At 42.9% G+C, this 23,127-nt stretch overlaps 1 protein-coding gene across 5 annotated transcripts; it reads left to right on the top strand.

Moving 5' to 3' along the window:
- Positions 1-2,663: 2,663 nt before the first annotated feature.
- On the top strand, positions 2,664-22,556 carry srfb (serum response factor b). 5 transcript variants are annotated; one of them, XM_028603129.1, is made up of 8 exons: positions 2,664-3,792; positions 6,834-7,067; positions 16,655-16,892; positions 18,401-18,565; positions 18,865-18,975; positions 19,450-19,647; positions 19,794-19,870; positions 20,458-22,556. In XM_028603129.1, exons 1-8 carry the CDS (start codon positions 3,148-3,150, stop codon positions 20,551-20,553), a joined length of 1,764 nt encoding a protein of 587 aa, XP_028458930.1. In that variant the 5' UTR covers positions 2,664-3,147; the 3' UTR covers positions 20,554-22,556. The 5 variants fall into 5 exon arrangements, with proteins under 5 accessions (XP_028458930.1, XP_028458928.1, XP_028458927.1 ...); XM_028603127.1 differs by having other exon boundaries at positions 6,834-7,100; positions 18,404-18,565; XM_028603126.1 differs by having other exon boundaries at positions 6,834-7,100.
- Positions 22,557-23,127: the final 571 nt, after the last annotated feature.

Genomic DNA, 23,127 nt, shown 5'->3' with positions numbered 1-23,127 from the left:
AAAAGAGTGACTGCTGGTCACCAGTACTCATTTAAGTGCCTGGTCAATGAAGGATTATCTTAACTGTTTTCCCTCTCTCTCTTTTTTTTTTAAATTTTTTTTTTTTTTACATTATCTAATCAAATGCAATGGCCTTTGTTTATGAACTTGTTTTTATACGTTGTTTTTAGTGTAATGTTTTTATGAATGCTAGGCACTCACACCTAGACCTCCTTTTTTAATCTGCTTCAGCAAGTGTTCACAGTAATCACAGATATATACAAAAGTATACATGCTGCTGTCAATAAAAGGTTCACAGTGTTTTTACCCAATGTGTTGTGGTTAATACTTAAAATGGCACATCTTCAAGAACCACATCGCTGACGGTCTCCAAAATATCAGTTTTTGGTGTGATTTTTTTTCTTCTTTTTTAGTTTTGTATAAAAATTAGCTTTCAAGGCTTTTTTTTTTTTTTTTTTACTATTCCTTGTTAATGCAGCATGTACAAGAAATCTCCAAATTAGTTATTTGGCTGCTGAAACACATTTAGGCATTTTCCAAAAAACTGTAGAATCATGGAAAAGGATCATGGAAATTTGTTCAAGTTCTTTTATTGCCATCTACACAACAATTACAGTCAAGCAGTCTAATTAGAATCTAATACATAAAATAGTGCAGCAGATAAAAATTTAGGAATCTAATAAAATATAAAGTAAAATAATATATACTGTGGTAGCCTGGTGAGTGTTATATTTGTGGAATGTATTAACTGTAATGCATTCAAAATGTTGCCACTTGTAAGCCAGCTGATGAGTTTTCATGACCGCTCCCTGCTTGCAGCTACATTAAAATAGAATATTATGTTGTTTTACTGCTAATCCAAAAAGTTATCTTATTAACCACTAGAGGGAGGTGTATATCTCCTGTAGGTCTTTTTAAACCTGATCCTAAAAGCTTGCCAAATATTTTTTTCTCCATATAATTATGTTTAGAGTTGAAAAAACGCTAACATGTCCTTTTATAGCTGCAAAAGAGGATTCCCATATGATTCCATGTAGTCTTGGATTAGAGACAATGTTTAATATGGCATTATGTTTAATTATTGATATGGTTCCCACAGGCGACTTTAGCAGTTCACTGTAGATGTTTGAGTTTTTCATATCCTCAAAGCCAATTTATAATACAGTTATTAGTGTTGGTATGTTAGATGTATTTTTGTCATTCAGCGTATGTTAAATTGTCCATACTTACTACTGTTCAACTCTAGTCCAACTCATTCAGTACTTGTGATATTGTGACAACTTTTTTCCCCAAGTGCATTTAAGCTCAAGGAGCACTCGTGGTAGTAAAAGCCCATAGGCTACATTTCAATGAAAAACCCGTACCAGCTTGCCAACAAATCTTGGGTTGAGAAACCATTTTCAAATACCATAAGAAGTGGCATTTGTTTTAACCTGTCTGGAGTACCAGATGGGTAGGGCTTACTGCATCATTTCAAACGCTGTCAGATATGGCCTTTTGCCAGGTTTTCCTGTGATGAACCTTTATCACAGTAGGAAAAGCACATGCGTTAATAATGAAATTAATGATAGCTGAATTCCATTTGGTTGCTTCAGTTTCAGGGTCCTGGTACTGTGCATGCTGGCTCACTGTTACGGCTTACTGGGAAACTTTAATAGAGCTGAGGCAACGTTAATGTTATAAGTAACACCTGTGCTTTTCCTGCTATAATTTATGTCATGTATGACATTTGGACTTGTCATAGTAGGAAAATCACAGCTGAAATTGATAACCTTAACAATGGCTCAATTCCATCAAGTATCCCAGTAAGCTGTTTCAGTGAGTCAGCATGCACAATACCAGGGCCTCTCCTGAGTGGAATGCAGGACATCATTAATGGTTTCGAATACACCTGTGCTACCTACTATGACATGTCAACACGTCTGCCGTGAAAACTATGCAAGGTTACAATAATTTCCTGACTATGCAAGGTTACAATAATTTCCCAGCACTGCAATATGTTGAATGCAAGATGCATGCTTTTACAGTGAATTACAAATACTGAAAGACTGTATTCAGCTTGCCAGCACTGTGAACAGTGGTGTTGCAATTCTTGAAAACGTTAGTGTGATGCAGGCCTAGTCTTTAAGGTAGTTAGTGTGTGCTAGGAGAGTATTCCACCATAAAAAAAGATTATATATACAGTGCAACAAAAAATTAAATAGGAACCTATGTATGTGATCTTAGAGTTATTTGGGATCTTAAGTAGAATTTATCTAAACTTATATATCCACCAACAGCAATACAATACTGTAGGCCTACATCTCATCTAAACTCAAAAAAACAATTCCTCTGACATAATCATTCCAAGTTATTCGACCAATAAAGACCATTAAGATATATATTTTAAGTATAAACTATGGGAAAACGTGGTTTGTGGTATGACAGTACAACCTGTAAGGAATAAAAAAGTTGGATGTTTTGTTATTTTGGTGCCTCTGCCTATCCACGGTGACGTTGTTGGTAGCGCAACCATTTTGGTATTTATTCCAATGAGGTGCCTTGTTGACCAATGACAGCGCTGCTCAGATAATCCTCAACCAATCGATAGGCGACGCTGTGACTCACCAAATAAGGAGAGACAGCACCCTATAAGGAAACATTGTATCTCTTTATAAGGAGGGAAGTAGTTCCTGTGTTGCATTATTACTCCGCTGTCGTAAACGCTGTTAAAAAAAATGGATGTTTTTATGCATCCCTAAACGACGAAAAGATCAATATCGCGGTATTGGTGGAGTAAAAATGAGCATTCAGACGCCAACAGGCCGACACTAGCGTTATTTCCGGTTTACAATGCGGACTACGTGACATGGCGGATCGACATCGAGGGCGCTCTTCGCGTTTTCCTTTTTGAGAAAGTGCTCAGAGTTTTGGAAATAGAGGAGGAGGGTGAACCATACAGAGCCGGGATTGAAGGGTCTTAGGGGCAGCATCACTTTTGAAAGTTTGTTTCGGTAATTTCCTGGAGTCTCCAAACCCCCAACTGGTCTGGTTTGTTTACATTTTGGCCCAGGCGTGTATGCGTTTTATCAGCCATTTAGTCTACTAGCTAGACAACGCGCTCCAGCTCTCCTGGCTGGTGTTTCGAGACTCTGTTCAGTAAATAGAATGTTACCGAGCCGGGTTGGATCGGCACCATCTGGAAACGGGTCACCTTCAGGCAGAGGTAACACAGGACACGGTTCGGGGATTGTCGGCAGCGGGATCCGTCCCGTTTTGGTCAGAGCAGGGCTAGCTTTACCGGGGGTCAGCGACAGTAGTAGCGGGCGACAGGGGGAAAGAGACGCCGTCGGGATGCTGGGGGCTAATGGTCCAGGGGGTCCGAGAGGTGCGAGACCGGGGAACGGAACTGGTGTGACTCCTCTACAGACCGCCGTCCAGGGCAGCATGGTGGGGCTAAACGCGGGAGTTGTGTTGCCTCACGGAGCCAGGTTCAACCCGGACAGAGAAAGTGCTCCTATGTGCAGCGGCTCGGACAATGACTCTGACTCCGGAGATGATGATGACCCAGTGGGTTCACTCGGGGACAGCAGGAGAGGGGTGAAGCGGGAGAGAGGGGAGATGGAAGCTGCGGTGACGGGGCAGGAGGTGGGAATACCTCCCGGAGGTTACGGCATGGTACCCGGAGGGGTCGCCGGGGCAAAGCCAGGGAAGAAAACACGTGGGCGAGTAAAGATAAAGATGGAATTTATTGACAACAAATTGAGACGGTACACCACTTTCAGCAAGAGGAAGACTGGTATTATGAAAAAGGTAAGTCAGGTGATATCCTGTGTATCTCATCCAACTAGTCTACAGTCATTTGATTGAGTGTTGTTTGGCCATACTGCAGAAATAATATATGGTGCTGTGAATTCATTCATTCATGCAATTAACAATGGGGTTGCTTAATAAGCTGTAGCCTAGGCTATATATATCATAACATCATAGGGAAAGTACTTTATAATATAATAGTGGGCTTACATTATGTTTAGAGACTTTTGACCTGTAGTAAATGTAATCCAAATGTCTCTTTATAAAAGACAAAAACAATAAACTGACTCACTGGATGTGAGGGAGTCAGAACATTCATGACAGGCAATTGGCTTTAAATAGACTTGAGCAAATGACAATTCTATTTATGAACACACACACACACACACGCCCTGACAAGCACACCGATTTCCAGATAAACTGACACACTCATTCAGGCAGTAATACACAGAGAGACAGGCCTAGAACTGTTGGAAGTAGTCCCCATCAGTAGCCCTCAGTGCACAGGCTGTTCCCTCTGTCACTGTAATGCAAGGCTCTGCTTGCAGGCGGCAGCCATGCGGTGGTGAGCAGCAGCGGGCCTATAGGTGCCAACAGCTGACCAAACCCCCAGGGAAACGGGATCAGAGAGGACAGTCAGAAAGAGCACTGGAACAGAAGAGAGAAGCTGGGGACTGTCTGTGCATGCATCATGGCACTACACATTTTGATACAAGCATCTAGCCTCATCCAGTGATGACTTGTCTCGGTTTCAGTTTTAGTTAGTTGGGTCTGGCACACAAGCAGTTGACATTAAAGACGAAAGAACTCCAAAGCATGATTACCGCCATGATTAAGTATTGCTGTGTGTCATCAAAGCATCTTATGTTGATTATTTGGAGAAGAGGTCAGCTGGTGACCAGAAGCAAAGCAGCTGTTTTGCTGTAGACATGGTCATTTTCCATTATGACCTTAAATAAACACAATGCTTTATTGAAGTGCAAGAGTTTTCATTTGTTCTTGTGTTACTTTGAAGCGCCTGTTTTGTGTACTCTGCTGTATTTCTCTTTCTATGTATTTCAGACTGTTGTCGTGGAAACTGAGGTGTCTTTATGTAGGCTCTTGGCAACATGAAGACTATTTGACACACTGTGTGGATAGAACTTTTTTTGAAATGATGCCTACACTATGTCAGCCATCACAGAAATTGAGAGGTGGGTGGAGTGGGAAGATACATAGTAGACTGGTGTCAAACTGGTTCTAGGAAGAGCCTAGATTTAATTTTGATAGATGTGGTGTGCTAAGCATAGGCCCATTTCTTCTCTTCTCATATAGGCTTTAGATTATGTGCATGTAAATACCTGCACAATGCAAATTGTTAGGTGCAGGATTACTAAATTAGTACTTTTGGTTCCTTTTTATTTTTTATTTGTTCCAATAGTTATAAAGGGTATATTTTCATGTTCATGTTTTTTTTTGTAACTATGCTCATAGGCTGTTTTCATGGCTGACATTTTGACTTGTCATAGCAGGAAAAGCACAAATGTAACTAATAATATAAGTTGTGGCACCATTTAATTTAGGTACCTCAATACACCATGCAAGTGAGCCAACATGCACAATACCAGGGGTCTGAAACTGGCTCACCTACTAGTCCCTGGAAACTAGTATTCTAACTGCCAAGATAACACCCGGAACATAAGCCACTGTATTTTGTATTTTTTAATTGCACAACTACATATGTATATGTTTGCGTCCATGACTTTCTTCTGCTCCTTTTTTTTAATTTTGATATATAGTGTTGACTAGGAAGTTTTGTATGACAGAGGAAACCCCCCCCTGCACTGTGCATGAATATTTATGAGAACATTAGCAGAGCAAGGTAACTTTGCGTGGTTAAAATTGTGTGGGTCTAGTTTGCGCTGCCACCGAGCACATATAAAGTGACATTAGTCCAATTCTGCCTTGGATGTTGGCCAGTGCTAATCAAGGGAGATGGTGGTGGAAGAGGATGACTGGAGCTGTGTAGTTCATTACCTGCTTCTGTAATGCTGCATTAGCAGGTGCTGAGGTGAATTGTACAACCAGAGATTCCCTTTTAACACTGTTCTTCAATACACAAAGCATCAAAAACCTCTTATGTAATTAAGGTTTAAAGTGCTCAGGGGAAACGAGTGCTGTGTAGCATTGAGTCACTATAGCAGTAGCTGGCCATTATTAACATTTCTGTGCTCTGTCATCATATTATTGCACACAAAAGACAATTGTACAATCAGCGTGTGCCCACATATAGATGATTGGACCGATAGGGCCCATAATGAACACTGTGTTTGAGCATGATGGAGCAGACCAGCATGAATGCATGGTTTTTATAACCGCTCAATAAAATCCTTTTTAATTTGAATGATTTGTCTCCTCCTCCTGTGCTCCAGCTTACAATGGCACATCTATCAGCCAGCTCCGACTGTACTGTGTTCACCAAGGTGATGGTAACGGTGTGTGTGTGTGTGTGTGTGTGTGTGTGTGTGTGTGTGTGTGTGTGTGTGTGTGTGTGTGTGTGTGTGTGTGTGTGTGTGTGTGTGTGTGTGTGTGTGTGTGTGTGTGTGTGTGTGTGTGTGTGTGTGTGTGTGTGTGTGTGTGTGTGTGTGTGTGTGTGTGTGTGTGTGTGTGTGTGTGACCTCTGGGTGTTAGGAATAATTCCTTGTGTCCTCCGTCAAGACTGAGTTACTACAACTGCCCCTGGAAGCCAGTCCCCAGCTACAATCAGTCTTTCAGCTATATCACGCTCTCTATTTTGGGAGCCTTATCTCATGTTATTTTAGCTTCATTTGTGCTATATGTCATAGTTCACTACAGGAGTGTTTTCTTTGCTATGGTATTGCTTTTTCAGAGGTTCACTTTGGAATCTCCTACATTCCCTTTCCAGTAGAGAATAAGATTACTTTGTCTATGAGACGAAGGTAATCCAAGCCCCAATTTGGTGAACCATATCTTTCTGATGTTTAAATTCTAGCCTCTCATCTCTGCTACATACTTGAATTTTCTTTTTTTCTCTTTCCCAGGCCTATGAACTCTCCACCCTGACGGGAACCCAGGTTCTGCTGCTTGTGGCCAGCGAAACGGGTCATGTCTACACTTTTGCCACCCGCAAACTCCAACCCATGATTACAAGTGAAACGGGCAAAGCTCTGATTCAAACATGCCTCAACTCGCCGGACTCGCCGCCGCGCTCTGACCCCTCCACGGACCAGCGCATGAGTGCCACGGGCTTTGAGGAGACAGACCTCACCTATCAGGTGTCTGAGTCGGAGAGCATGGGCGACATAAAGGTTAGAATCACAAAGTGGAAAGGTCTAGACCTGTCCTCTAGGCAGTTAGGACAAAAAATTAAGAACACACTCTTCTCTCTTTTGGGAAGATCGTAGTGAGGCTGTAGCTGTACCTTTCCCCACAGCCCATTTCCCTTGCTTTCAGCAGCAATGGTACTCGAGTTGGTCTGTGTGACTCACCGTCTGCTTTCCAATAGAGACATAAATTGCATTGCAAATAAAAAAAAAAAAAAAAAAAAAACGAAAGAAAAACTTATAAAGCACCATAAGTGAGTAACTAATGGATATAGTGGGAAATCTCTCCAGAAAAGGCTGGATAAGCACACAAAGAGAACAAATAAATCAAACTCACATCAGCTGTGGAAAAAGATCTTTGTCCTATCGTGAACCGTTTTGAACTTTTGTTATATGTGAAGCTTCTGCTTTGGGCTTGTGGTTTGGTTCTGAGCACCAAGTCCTTTTTCTTTTTAATTAAACCAAAAAGTCTCCGTAGTCCATTTTTATTTTTAAAAGGGCTCTAATGTGAAGGGAAAGCCAGATAAGATGCAGAGAATTATCCCACTCCCAAAAGGGAGCTGGCTACACTTTACCTTTCTGACCTCTCATCCAGGAAAGCCTCGTGACACTCTCCGAGATAAATCACAGCAGGTCTGGGTTGTGTTAGGATGAGAAACATGCAGTCTGCTACATGGAAGTGTTTATCTTTGATTTTTTTTTTTTGATGGAGCGGGTGAAACTTACATTTCTGAAAACATTGGAACATCAGACATTTTGTGCCGTTTTTCAAACTCTCAAACCTTCTAAAAATTGTCATGATCGAATGAAGTTGAATTAAATGACAAAAAGATGAATTTCTACTCCTCCATAATCATCATTAGTGCGCTCTTCTCGTCCCTGATGAAAAGCTGCAGCTTGCGATCCCTGTATTTCTCACTACATTACCGCAAGGGTTCTTAAAACCTCGGGTCTTTGAGATGTTAAAGCAAAGCGGTAAATTCATCCGCAGACACACTTCACTGTCCACACATCGGTGTGCTCGCATGCTGGAAGCCGAGATTCCCTCTGCTGTTTACACGGCTTAAGTACGCCCCTTTGAAGACCGACACACTTCCAGGCCAGTTTGCCTGTGTGCTGTTTTTACAAGGCACTAACTAACACTTACCATACACCGTCAAGGATGGGAGATCAACCTTTTGCATGTTAAGCCACTCTTATGCCCCCTCTGCTCATTGATAAAAATTAGATTCTGCCTATGTTGCCATATATGGTATGGTTTCCCTGCCTGCTTTCTTGGCTGAGGCCCCTTGCATTCCTTATAAGCTGCAGCTGTCTTTGGAGTCCTGTGATTTCCCCCCCCACCCCCACACCACTCATTTAGTGATATAGAGGGGAGGTAAGGATGTAGATATGAGTGGGCGGAATGGAAATATTTAAGCGAAATTTTCCCGTTTCATGTGACGCCTGTTTAGGTGGCTGGTAGTGACGACGTGACCTCTGCCACCCACTGCAATTATGAGTGTGGGAGACCGGCATGGGCCCTGTGAACACTACACACAGAGGGACACACTTGTCATAATGGGAGTCAGGATGATCGGCGCCGTTGTGTTTAGGACATGGCAGGTGGATACGGAGGCTTTGATTTCAAAGGATCATTTCTGTGTAGTAGAGATGATGCGTGGTCGCCGCGTGCACCTCTGCAGCTTCTAGACACTATTCATCAAGACTAGTATGTAATGCATACAGTCCAAGCTAGTCTAAACAGTTCAGAGTTTGAGTTTGCAATGGCTGGTGGGGGAAGTGGAGGACATTTTGGAGAACCAAAGGAAGACTCTTAGAAGTGAAGTAGACCTTATGCTAAAAGTCTTTTTCGTATATTACTCTTACTGGATTAAAAGAAAAAAATCAATTAATCAAAGCAATTTTACATAGGCTGTCCAACAGATCAACCGTTTCTTTCTGAATTTCAAAGTGGAAAAACACTCTTTTGGAAATGTCAAATTTCTCCTGAACTATTCACTAAAATTAGTTATTATAGTGGGCCGTACAGTATCAGAGTCAGGCTTCATATCACCCCACATCTTGTTTTCATAGTTGACAGTTTTGTGTGATTGTTTGTTAAAGTTTAAGACTGAACAGGCTGAGTCTTGGGTCAACAAAACCCAAATCTGGCACTGAAAACTGAGCTTGCTAGATATAATCTAGCAGCGAGAGATATCAGAATGAAGAGCACCACACACATCATTTGGCATCTACTTTCAACAGTCACACAGGGAAGAATCCGTTCAGGGCTGTAGAAGGCATTATGGGAAGTGTAATGTCTGATGTAGAGGTAAATGAGACTAGGTGGAGGGAAAAGTGGTTACACCAGATATTAAATAATAACACTTCACAAAGAGCATATCTTTGTAATTATTGTGGCACTCTCCATCAGATCTTTTGGATTGTTATGGCTTCTCTGGCTGCTTCTTAATACCAGACGTGCCTACAGAACAGATGTTTTTATGCTTTTTGGGATATTTTTGGAAGGGGATTGCAAATCCCACAACTCGTGTTTGCTTAGAGAGGATCCATCTTAGTATAGAATTCTCAGTATCATGGTATTCTGGTTTTCCCCTCCTTTTTTTTAAAATTCCTTTTTTTCCTCTCTCCCCCTCCTCTGGTGCTACTGATCTGGCAGTCAGTGCCATATTGCTGTTGTAATCCTGGTGAAGACTTTTTGTTGCTCTGCTCATTAGCGTGGTGTGTTCTCCAGAGAAATTAAGTGATTTGATTATTAATCTACCATTTCCTCTGTCTTCCTGTCTAACTGCTGTTGTAAGGGCAGAGCAGTGGCTTGAAGTAGGTGACAAGAAAGAATCGCTGAGATAATGGAAAGTTAATTTACTCAGATATGCGCTCTTATCACAAGGCTGCTCCTAAACAGACTGCATGTAGAGAGAGGTGGCGGTATTGTCGGAGGGATTCTGACAGGGAGAGCAGACTGTGTTACAGTGGAGGAAAGCAACGTTATGTGTCACCCCCCCCAACCTCCCCCTCCCCCTGCCATCCCCTTATTTTACAGAAAGCAACTGGACAGGTCAGCCGCCATTGGCTGCACCTCCTCCACTTGGGCTGCCTTGCCTTTTTTAGCAGTCCCAAATGGAGCTGCGAATTCCATGTTGCTGGCAGTGTGACAGAGGGGGAGATGGGAGCCAGCAAATGGGAGATTAGACGAGGGCCAGCCACCAGTAAACTGCACAATGGGCTCTCCAAACAACACTGGACGAGCCTGCCAGTTGTCACCTTCAATTTGAAATGATTAATCCCTCACGAACAGGGAATCATTTGTGTCCTACTCTTTAATTACTCTCTCCTCTCCTTTCCTGTAACTTTAAAACGGGGTCTTTCGTATGAGGTCTGTGAATGTGAAAGGGCAATGGAGGCTTTTATTCTTTTACCATATATAGTACCCTTACGAATGCACACAATCTAGAAAATAAAACCAAAGAACCTTAGAATTCTTGAGTGTGTAAATAGGCTTGCTGATGTTTCTCGTGATTTTCGTTTTATTGAATTTGATCTCATGATCCTTTTTATATTAAGATTTCTCATTTGTTCATAGGAGGGCCAGGATGTATATGAGATCTCTCTGTCGCTGGAGTAAAATCACGCCCCTCTCTTGTTAAATAAATTACTTAGTATGTTGTGGAGGGTTTTCTCCGTAGCTGTTCACTCTTGAGTCCAGAGGATTCATTGCTTATTCCTGATGACTCAGCCCTCCATTCGCATGACTGTAAATTGTGACTTCATTTGTTACCATGCCATGTTTATTTTTTTAATTTTTTTCAAAGCAAGGAGAGCAATATAGTTAGGTTGATTTGAAAATTAGACATTATCATTTCATTAATTGATTGTTTGGTAAAATGTCTGAAAACAAAGTGCCAAAGATCCATCCCAGCCTCTCAGAACCCAACGTGACATCCTCAAATTGCTTGTTTTGTCTGACCAAAAATGTAGTTTCATATAACATAAGGCAGAAAGAAAAACAGCAAATCCTCCACAATTAAGAAAGTAAAATTTTGCACTTTTGCTTTTGAAATGGCTTTCATGATCAAAATAGCTGCAAATTAAGAATAGTTTATTAATTGACAACTTGATTCAGGTGTGTGTGTTTGTGTACTATTCAGACTTCCAGTATATTCCAATATTACAGTGAAGGGGTTAACTTTTAGTGATGGAGATGATATGATGTACTGTATCTGTGTGTAGGATTGTATTAAAAGGAGCAGGACATGGACTTCAGGAGGACATAACAGTGCAGAGGCTTTGTCTACACTACTTTTCTAAAGGAATGCATTACACCACTGTGGCCTATGTTTACTATGCGCTGCCTTGACACTGAACTAAAAGCCAGCGCTGTTTATAGACTGGCCAGTTGAACAGGAGACACTTGGAGGTGGTCAAACAAAGCAGTAGGTCAGTGGAAGCGTGCTATGTAGGTCACAGAGATAGTGGCAGTTTGACTAGACTTTTTAGATTACCACATAGACTCAAACCTGGATGATTAATCCGTTTACACCTTTTTTGAAGCCAAACTCTCAGTCCTGGTTGGATCCGAGTAGACATGTGACAGGTGGAACAGTGTAATATGGAAAAGCTGGAACACAGTGGCCTTGTCCCTTTTTTTTTTAGTCAGCCATGTTATCCTGTTCTGGTGAAGCATCTCAGTCCCTTACAGGAATTTAGTAGTTCTCGTAATGCCCCAGTGGTGAGAACTGCTCCGAGTCAGATGGTGGCTGTCTTTTTGCGTAGCCTCCTGCTGCCTTAGCTGGCCTGGAAAGGGTTAATTCCCCCTGCGAGGTGCTAAGGTTACCGCCAGCTGTCTGTACCCTCAGCTGTTTGTACTCTAGCCCCTATCCTGTCCTCTGTCCCCGAACCCCTCGCACAGATCTGACTCTGCTTTGCCTGCCGCCCACAGACGTATACTCTGCTGCTACTGTGGCTAAGCGCTACATGTGACCACACCACTGTGATGATCCAAATGCTGCGCTTTCTCAATGTAATTTATCCCCAATCTCTATTGTTTGGCTTGATTTTGGTTCTGCTTTGTGACCGCTATCCTGTTCCTCTTTTACCTGTTATGAGTTATATCTGTGACCCCCCTACACCAGTGTAGACTGGGTTATTCTCATTCATCTTATTGAGTTTTAGCGGACATTAATTTAACGATTACGTCAACCAAAATTGGAAAGTCTCCTGGGAGAATGAAGACCTGCTGACAGCTGTGTCCCAGTCTGATTGTCAGCAATCACCCTGTGATGAAGGACAGGCCTGATTCAGTAAATGGACGCGGATTGTTGTTGGTCGAATTTTATTCAGTTTTCTATCTTTGTTGAAAAGGCGGAAAAACTACGAGTCCGCTGTGTGGCCGTCCTGCTTTGACTTTCCAGCTGCTGTTTAACTAAAGAGGTAAAGGACCTTGGACTGTCAGAGCCCCTCAGCGGGGCCTGAATGTGAGCTGCAGACCAGACAACTGCTCAGCTCCTTGGAGTTTTGGTTTTGTATACTCTTGTTGATTCAGAGCAGCTTGTATAAGACAACACCTGCTTAGCCATCTGTGCGTCACGAGGGCCAGAAAACTCGAGTTAACGGCGACACCCTTGATCATTAGTTAATCCCCTGATTATTTTTGTTTGTTTTTGTCATCAAATTAAAAGAAACTGCAACTTTTGTTTAGTCCTTGTAGAGCCACACTAGCAGACTATCTTTTGATATTAAGACTTGAGCAGACTGGGATGTGGCTGAAGACTGGGAGTCGATCCTTACAGTAGCTCCACTGGTGTGTTAACATGGTAGTATGCGGTACGAAGGTCTTGAGTTGAGTCCATGCTGGATCATCCACCTCTCACCCATGTAATCAGTCACATATAAAAACCAATAGTGCTTTGCTAAGAGAGGCTGGCTGAGCCTACTTCTGCACTACCTTTAGGTTGTTATTGATAATATATGTCCCTTTTTTCAGAATTTTAAGCCTATCGGATGCAGCCCGTCTCATTTACTTGCTTTCTCGTTGTAAGCCTGTGTGTTGTGACACATGGCCATGTTTCATTCACCTCATTTGGTATACTGCTGCACTGTGTGTCGAGTGCTTTGCCTCTACGACAAAAAAGTTTTGTCACAATTCCGAGGCTGGATCTTCCCAAAGTCTAGGCCTGCAAAGGTCTGTCCTTCAGAGGACTTGAGTCTAGGCTGCATTTTCTGCACAAATAATATAGTCTACCCTCAGAGTAAAAACCGAATGGGTTTTCAAGTTGTAGAAGTTTAAATATGACTATGACTGAAAGGGAAACTGGTTTTCCAAATTCAATGGTACAGAGGTTTATAGTGCGAGTTGTAACATTTCACTTAAGTACATGAAGTGACAAAGCTCAAGCCCAGATAACCCTGCCTCATAACATCATCAGGGTTATCTGGTATAAGATGGTACACTGTATAGAGCAGACAGGAAAGGAGAGAGAGCGAGAGATGGGGTGATGACATACAACAAAAGTCCCTGGCTACACTCGCGTCTCGGACTGAAGGGTTTGCAATGCATTATGGGATACTGAGGACTGCAAAGGATAGCGGTTGTTCTCCAAATTTAGACCGAAGAAAGCTGCATTTTTGTGGAGGAGCCTTTAAAATGGTGCTGTCTGTCATCAAACCCTCAAAGAACATTGAACCCACAGCAGCATGCAAACTCGTACACGCCTTTTTAATGTGTAGGCTTAGTCCCATTGTGCTATTACAGATCATTAGTTTTTGAGTGATAAAGTGTTTGTATAAGTGCGTAGAAACAGACATGGTGGGTTTAGATGTGCTTTATAGTCCCGGCCTAACGCCTACCCTGCTCTTATCATGCAGCCCACTCACAAACCCTTGCTGCTCTGCTGTTCAGTGATGTTCACATTAGCTGTGATACTACTGTAGTCTCACCTCTATTGATCTTAAGTTTATGTGTGCATCTCACCTGCCTGATTCTACACGTTGTACAGCGATGTCATGGTACATGGTCAGGGAGTTGTCATAGCAACTCAACAAAATATGAGTGCAGAAATGATTTTTTCTTCTTCACTAGACTTGGATTGAGCAGTGATTGGATCTTATTGCAGAATAAGCAGGTATAGATGATGAATGGATGATGCTGCAAGTATTCAAGTATAATGTATTTATCCCTTTCTCTCTTGGGATTATGTATTACTAGTGCAGTGTCTGTTGGGAACGTGTTGATTGCCTGGCCTCCGGTACAAGTTTACACTCAACACTTCACTTCCTTTGGTCTTCAGCGATACACCTGCCATGAAATAGCTGCGTCCCCTGGTAATGCTGGAGTATACATGTCATTTGCTAACTGCTATCTTTTTGGGACCAGACTATTTCTGGGAACAAAAGTTTCTCACCAGTGGTGTACTCCAACTTATTTACTCCTCCTCCACTGATTCCGACCATGCATACACCCTTGGCCCTGCACAACAGAGGTCATCAGTACTCAGGCTTCTGTCTGGTGGTCTCTTAAAAGCTTCATGTCATGTTTTGGTGAAACAGCCCCTCTGCCGGCACATTAGTAACAGCATGGGTATATTTGTGAGTAACAGTTCAGGCAAGTGGTACTGCAGCGCGGGAGACGGCGAGAGACTTAAAAAATAAAATAAACCCCAATGACCATAAATTCTGATGAAGTTCTGCGAGAAGTTGATGAGAGAGAAGCTGCTAACATCAGGAAGCCCCCACAGTAACTGTAGGAAGTAACATCCAGTTACATCTGGTCAGTAATTAGAGCCACGTTGTTATCCTTGTTTTTGTGAACAGAGTTCTGCTTATAGACACCAGCTGAGCAGGACTGTGCAGCCTGCGAGTGGTTCATGACCTGCTTTAATCCTTTTTTATATATATATATTTTTTTATTTTTAACTTGGTTGAGTCCATCAGTTTAGTTTTTGTTTTGGAGCGGCCACTCCCACGCAGCAAAGTTAAAACCGCAGGAGACAGACGGGTGAAGACCTGGTCGAGTCAGTCCGCCCGCAGAGCTGTGAAGCCCCCCCCCCACTGATATTTAAAATGTATTAATATTGAACATGTTGCATGAACACAGTACACCAAATAGGGCTGCACGATATGAGGAAAATATCGAATTGCAATTATTTTGACATTGCGATATGATTCACGATATTGGAGGGTTTTTGTATAATCAGTCTCATTTTCATTAAATTATTAACATTGAAAGAAATTAAAATGATTATAGTGTGTAATTGTTGCATGGATCTGTACCAAACAAAGATTTTTTTTTTTTTTCTTTAGTCTGTAGGATAGGATTTGTAAGCCGGGACGTCTCTGCAGCACCACACTACTTCATTCAGAATGGTTTGACACATTTTGCCATTAACAAATATCCCCCCAGCAATACACCCCCCATGTGTGAAGTAGATCAGATGAATGGTTCTCTAGATATTACACACACACACACACACACACACACACACACACACACACACACACACACCTTCCTTTATAGTTAGATGGAGTAGCATTTTAATAGGATTTGGTACGTTTTCCAACAAATGTTGAGTCGCAATCCTACACTGAAATTCCTACATTCAGTGATGACAACTGACAAGATATTTTTCTCCAACTCAAATGCAACTTTTTGTTCTTTTTAGACTTGACTAAAAAACTGAAATTGTACAGAGAAATGCTCCCTGCACTGCTAATATTTTTCCATATGGATGCAATTAGTTTCTCTACCTTGTTAATGTCATTTGGCCTTCGTCTATTAAAACCCACTCTGGTTTCTGTCACCCATCCATTGGTCCCTGACAACACGGAGTATTAAAGCCTCCTCCCCTGCATAGGAAAAGCCCCATTAATGGTGTTATTTTAGGTGTTCTCGTGTGAAACTCATCTGATGTTGCTTTTGTGGTCACTGGGATAAATGGAATTAGCAGAGTAGAGCTCGTACTAGTCTATCAGTTTGAAATACTAGCAACTGATGATGTCGTCAGGGTTATCTTGGACATGGCTTCACATTTGTAACAGACGGTGTTACAAGCTGTAGATGTGGAGATTGTTTGACTGTTAACATTTCTGGCTGTTGGGTACATTTGGTTTTTGCACCTTTTTTTTATTTATTTTTTTATTGTTCATTTGCATTTGCTGCCAATTATTATTACTGCAACTGCTTCACAACAATTTCCCCTCGGGCTAAATAAGGTTTTATCTTTTCTTATTGACAGATATTGGCATTCATCACAGTCACAGCAGGCATAACAAAAGACACCATTGAGTTGCATCACAGGAATTGTAGGACAGTGTTTTTGGAGCTTGACCCTTACTAGGGACCATAAGCCGGGATATCTCGGTAGCTGATTTTGACCATTTTTTAAAAACCCTTTCTTGCGAGTAACTCACGTTTATGGTGGGGAAATCCTAAATCACTGACCCCACACACCCTTTCTTCCTTGACAGAATCCAGTACTGATTTAATTCCTCAAATGATCTTCCCCTGTCTTCCTAATCACCGGGTTTGCTCTCTCCCACAGGATACACTGAAGCCCACGTTCACGGTAGCTAGCCTACCAGGCAGCACCAGCAGCGCCCAGTGCACCGTACCCACCACCTCCACCACCATGCAGGTGAGCAGCGGCCCTTCGTTTCCCATCACCAACTACCTGGCGCCCGTCTCGGCCAGCGGCAACATCAGTGCCAACGGCACCGTCCTCAAGACCGCCGGCGCCTCAGGAGTCATGCAGCTGCCGGGGGGCTTCACTTTCATGCCCGGTATGTAGGGGAGCCTTTAGCTCCACACCAGAGCTCTGTTACAGTTCTGAATGAGTTTCTTTCTGGTTGGTTTATCTTAACCGCATCCTATTGATCTGACGCTTCCGCAGGCCTTCATGTTTTGTTAATGTCACGGTGTTGTCTCGCTTATTAGCTGATTAGAATTTGAATGGCAGCGTGCCGTGATCTCAGCCGTCCCGAGAGTGGTCGTGTCTCTCTCTCTCTCTCTCTCTCTCTCTCTCTCTCTCTCTCTCTCTCTCTTCGAGCCGTTTACATCACACAGCAGCCCTTCATGTCCGTCATCAACAGTCAGTGGCCTCAGGTTGTACAAAGCCTTCAGTATCCAGGAAAGCCACGTATGTTGGCGACTGGCCCTGCTTTTCATTGTCACTTGGGGACAGAAATAATTAGGTGAGCGGGACACAATAGACCCGGCAATAAGGGAGGATGAACACGGCCCATAATTAGTCATGAATATTCAAAGAAGGATCGGTGGTTTGTGCTGAAATCATAATTGAGGCGCACTTTGTGGAGCCGGAGCTCTGTGACCGAGTGGTCATGAACTAGACGTGACCCTTCATTAAGGGAGACTTCACAGACCCACTCTGAAACACAAGGGAGCTCTACCGCACCAACTCGATGAGGACTATGGGGCAGCAGGCTCTGATTTGGGGATGCCTAAAGTGTTTGTTGTGTTTTTACTAACTAGATGTTGCAGTGTCTGCGGTCCGCCACCGCTGAACAGACAGACACATGATGCCCACTAATGGGTCCTCCTTTTATTCTAACTGAGAGCTGGACAGCCAGGCGGTGTCTCTGTCCACCCCCCCCCCCCACCCCCTTCTCTTTCTCAATCTTTCTCCTCCTCCTACAACCTTCGCTGTCACCCTTACTCTTTTTCCACCCTCTCCCTCCCTCTATTGCTCTGTCCCTCTCTCCTCTTCACCACCTGTCTGGCACATAGCGGCAGTGCCAGGTGGAACAACACACCCTCCCACACTAAAACCTCCTCAGTTGACAGCTTGAAAGGGCCCGCCCGCCCTGCTGCAGCAACTGTGACCAAATGTGAGGGTGTAACTCCAGTCTATGTTCTGAAATGAAAAATATCTGCCATTTGTCAAAGATAAACACTTAGATAATACAACATTGAAACAAATCATGCAACATTTGAAAAGAATGAAATGTCAATGAGGCAGCCAACCACTTGATACAGTCCTACAGTATAGGTCACTTAACTTAGCAGCCACGTATGCATTATTGAACATTTGCATATGTATCATGTGGACGAGCCGACAGTTTTGTTGTCATTACTTAGAATTCCTCATGGGGGCGACAGAAACTACGCACTACAGCTTTAAAGCATAAGTGAATATTTTAAAAAAACAAAACAATTGTGAGCCTTGCATCCCTAACTAAACTGGGGAACATTTGTACAATTAAGTTACTAGCACTTTTCCAAGCTTTCCTTTTCCTTTCTGATCCCCCTCTGTGTGTTTGTGCCCCTCCAGCAGGCACTCCTCTCCCCCCCGGCACCCCCACCATTCCTCTGAGCCAGCTGCAGCAGCACTCCCTGGCCCTGCAGGGGCAGCATGGTCAGACCCTGGCTGCCGCCCCGCAGTCACAGCAGGGACAGCAGGCTGTCTTCCGCTTCCCTGCTGCTGTCTCCCTCACAGGTGACCTGCTCTGCCACAACTCTGCTTGCTTATACTAATCTTAAATCAGATCACCATGACGCTACCGCTAATGCTACCTCTACCGCTCTGACTACTAACCATGCAACTAATGCTGGGGATTTCTAATGCTACTTGCACGGCAACTTCTTCTATCTGAGCTAATTGTACTGCAAACCCTTCTACTGCCAGTGCTACCATGTGCCACACCCCCCCCATCCCCCCCCACTCCTACTGCAACTAGCGCTGCTCCCTGTGTGGGGTGCTCGGTGTCTTACTGTAGTGGCTGTATGTGTCTCCAGGAGCAGGGGTTCCCCAGCAGCTCCAGGCTATCACGGTACACCACAGCACCCAGTCCACCTCCAACAGCGACAGCAGCCTTGACATCTGCCACACCTCCACAAACTCCACCGGTAGGTCAAATCCCCTCTCTGAAGAAAGACGCCGCTGTCCTGTCTGGATTACAGTTGGTAGGTTTTCTCAGTGAACCAGCTCCAGTTGGCCCGAAAGAGGTTACCAGAAAATGTCAAGTGCAGTATCCAAAAATCACGTAATGTGTTGATGACATGATGGCATTTATGGAGTTTTACTTTACTTTTCACATCAGAATCTGAATTTTAGTTTGGCCAAAAAAAAAAAGCAAATATACAGCATCTCAATGGGTGGGAATGGGCTCCTCCTGCGTGTAGCTGTCCCGCTTTGTGCCTGACAGCATTAGCAGATTATTATTATGTGCTACTACACACTGCATAAGAAGGAGTCAGCGGTTAGATTTAGATAGATGTTAAGCGCCATCTGCTGGCCAACATTTGTACACACCTCTTGCCCTCAGTGACATTTGCTTTCTCCTCCCCCTCCCCCTCCCCCTCCCCCTGCTCTCTCTCCAGCGACGGTGAGTCTCCCAGCAACCATCGTCACCTCGTCGGTGCCGACGTCTGTCGCGGGTCACATGATGTACCCCAGCCCGCACACAGTGATGTACGCCTCCACGCCGGGGATGACTGACGGGGGGCTGGCCGTGCTCAACGCCTTCTCCCAGGGCACGTCGACCATGCAGGTGTCCCACGCTCAGGGCCAAGACTCTGGTGAGACACTCAACAACACGCACGGTTTACTGGCTGACAGATGTGGATTCATTTCATAATTTGTGCATCATTTCAAATAAACTTCATGCTAAGAGTTTACCGATGGGAAAACCATGATGTTGTTTCTCTCTTCCCCCCCCCCCCAGGCGCTGTCCCTCAGGTGTTCCTCACAGCACCTCCAGGCACGCTGCAGATCCCCGTCTCTGCGGTGCAGCTACACCCAGTACGGCAAGATCTGCATTTTACAAGTGAAACTCTCATATTCCCTATGCAACCAGCATGCCACGTTACCGCACTAATGCATCCTAACCGAGCACTGGCACACAGCAGCCACAGGATTGTCACCTGTTACCTCTTTTAGAGAAATGTGAATGATCAGCTGGCATCTTGTTTGACCTGGGATTTGCAGCACAATACACATGCAGTAGGCCTAACGGAACACCACTGTAGCAGTGCATGGGAATCAAAACTTCAAGTCCAGTGTTATGGAGAAAAATGTACATTTATTTATGTAAATTGGTTTTAGAATATATAGGTATTTAATGGGGAAAATCCTTTTTAAAGTTATATTTGGTGCACTCTTGTGAAAAATGCATCTATTCCAAAGTTTAAATTGCACTTGACAGAATCTGATTTCAGAGTATTCCAGAAAATGTCAGCTCTGTTACAGCATTACACCACTCCATGAAAAACCAGCACGTAGTGTAGCAAGGTTTCCATCTGCGCTGGGTGGTGTGTGCGGTTGTGTGATGTGATGACTTGCGATTGGCTGTCTGTACCGTCTCCTAACGTCGCCGTGTTTTGTTCCAGATGGTGATTGGCCAGCAGTCGAGCGGCAGCAGCAGTAACCTGACGGAGCTCCAGGTGGTCAACTTAGACGCAGCACAGAACTCAAAGGGTGACTGACAGACAGCTGGAGCTGTTTAACACGGCAGAGCCAGCAGACAGACATACATCCATCTCTATTTATTGATGCCTTCCTACAGCGTTTCACATTACACTTCTGAATGTGACTGAAAATTACATATATACACACAATCAAGGGCATATGTGTGGCTGACCCTTAACAGTATAATTCTTATATATATATAGCGCGCATTCGCAAATTCATAGGAAATATATCATGACATCCATTATCGGAACCTATTTTCTATGCCGTTAGATGGTGTTATTTTTTTGTGTGCGCGTGCGTATTTTTGTTGTTGAAAATGTGTAATTACATGTACACACACTGCAAGGTGCCACAGCTTCACCCCAGCCAAAGAGACATTTGTTTGTCTGAATGTTCCAGTGTGAGCAACTTGTGCACAAACGCGTGTGTGTGCACGCGCATATCTGGGGTTTGTAAATGGGCGGGGAGACGCTTATTGACTTAAGAGACATTTGAAAATGTACATAGTTTTTCTTTTTTTATTTTATTGATAACTTGTATTTTTAGCCTGGTTTAGTTCGTGCAACGGCATGTAGTTGTTTTTTACGTAGTGGTTTTGTATGTACATAAAAATGATTTGCATAAAGAAAAATAATTATTTACATGTATATGTAAATTAATTTAATATACCATCATATGTTGATATACCGTCATTCTGTCGGGAGTTTTCACTACAAGATGGAGAAGGACCGCTGGATGTTTTTCTACATGTTTTGATTATGACATTTGTAGGACTGTCCCTCGAACAGGATCAAGTATCTGGGTCACAACATGTTGAACACACGAGATGATTTACTGCTAACATCTTCTTTACTTTAGCTGGGAAGGGTTCAGTGCTGATGACATGATCATTCGTTATCAGGTTTGCGTTTGAGGATCTTTTTGGAACCTGTTGACAAATTGGATGGACATTTAATTTAGCTCAACTTTTAACATGATATCATTAATTGCATCAGTGTTAACACACATATTTGAATACAATTCTGTCATGTTTAACTTTTACACACAGTTAACATCCTTAAAGTGAGTGGAAGAGTTTGTTCATGTATTTATAAATGCCAACAATCAGATAATGAGGTTATCAGATAAAAACATGAACTTTATGTTGTTGTGATCCAGTCTCCACTTGACTGCAGAACGTTAACTATGTGATGCTATGTCTGACTTGAGTCAGGGCAGTAACAAGACCCTGTATATTCCACTTCAATGCTGCGATCAAAGCATTATTGTTTCCTTGTCAAGCAGTCAGTTATTCAGCGCAGTCTCAATGCTGTAGTATTACAACAGTAATGAGTATACATATTTTTGTACGAACAAGGATCTCTTATGAAGGAAAAGTGACTTCAGGTGCTTCAAAAAATGTTAATCTACTTCTTGGAACTACAATTTAAGACCCTAGCTGACTGCAATCTCAGCATGTACCTCAGCAATCATTAAGAATGAGAGTTATTAGACTGAGAGCCTTATTTCTGCACCATAGTGCCTCTTTTTCATGGCTGATTTCTAAATCACTGCTAGGCAAGGGAAATGTAGGATTTACTTCTTTCCAGACCATCTCACATGACTTTGGGCTTTCATACAATCCTCTGCTGTGCCCAGAGATTTTTTTGACTCATTTCTACAGAATTAGCAGGATGACTGAGCATGCTGGCTTGAAGCCAAAGAGAATTGGACAGACCCATGCTGACTGCTGTTCAGTTATTCACTGGCAAGAGAGGTCATTTTCACGCTTGGTGTTTCTCTGTTCTTGTACATGTCATGGTCATCCTGCAGGCTTGTTTGTGAAGGAAATTTACAGGTTAAAGACATTCAATCCCCCCAATATCTGGTGGTTTTTCAGAAATAGTATTTTAAAAAGGCAATTATTGAAGAGAATTTGTGGTTTTCACCTTGTCATTAAGAGAAATGGTTTTGTGTATTTTTGTTTTGTTGTACAGACATTTTGTAATAAAAACAAAACATGGTGAAACACAATGAACTGTTGAAAGAATGACTACAACTTCTGCTGACTTATCTTTTCTTTTTTTTTTTTTTTTTAATTGGGACGGAGAATGTTAAAACATATTGTCCTGAATGAATCCTATTGTATAACTGCAATGTTGAAATGAAGACCGCTGAATAGGAATAAATGAGCCAGTGCCTCGGAGAGAACAAGGACTGCATCACTTAACAAAATAACTCTGCGAGGCATTGGGAGGCAGAAAGAGGGAGCATGCACCTTACCTTAATGTTTCAATGATGCATTGCACAATCACAAAACTCAGACTGGCCTGACTAAGATAAAAGAAGTATAATAAGACTCGTCCCATTTCACACCAGAAGAAAGCAGCGATTAACAAGGAAATGCAACGTGATACAGTGACTGGTCTCGGCTGACACGGAAATGAATCAGTTGGCATCAGATTATGACTATACGGAGAATCCTTTACATCTTCACAAACCAAACAAAGGCGATGCAACAAGAGATAAGCATAATTATATATCACAACAACCGGTAGTTAAGCAGAAACCCCTAACACATCGATTCTAAGAGTCGTCAGAGATCCACA

The sequence above is a fragment of the Perca flavescens genome, chromosome 17 (assembly GCF_004354835.1).
Source record: "Perca flavescens isolate YP-PL-M2 chromosome 17, PFLA_1.0, whole genome shotgun sequence".
Classification (NCBI taxonomy): domain Eukaryota; kingdom Metazoa; phylum Chordata; class Actinopteri; order Perciformes; family Percidae; genus Perca; species Perca flavescens.
This window is presented reverse-complemented; position numbering and strand designations above follow the sequence as displayed.

What these genes read in the sequence shown, in the direction of transcription:
- srfb (XM_028603126.1), top strand. Translation starts at nt 3,148, where the DNA reads ATGTTACCGAGCCGGGTTGGATCGGCACCATCTGGAAACGGGTCACCT. An exon ending in CGCTCAGGGCCAAGACTCTG is followed by an intron (nt 19,648 to 19,793) that starts GTGAGACACTCA and finishes CCCCCCCCCCAG; the next exon opens with GCGCTGTCCCTCAGGTGTTC. An exon ending in CTGCGGTGCAGCTACACCCA is followed by an intron (nt 19,871 to 20,457) that starts GTACGGCAAGAT and finishes GTTTTGTTCCAG; the next exon opens with ATGGTGATTGGCCAGCAGTC.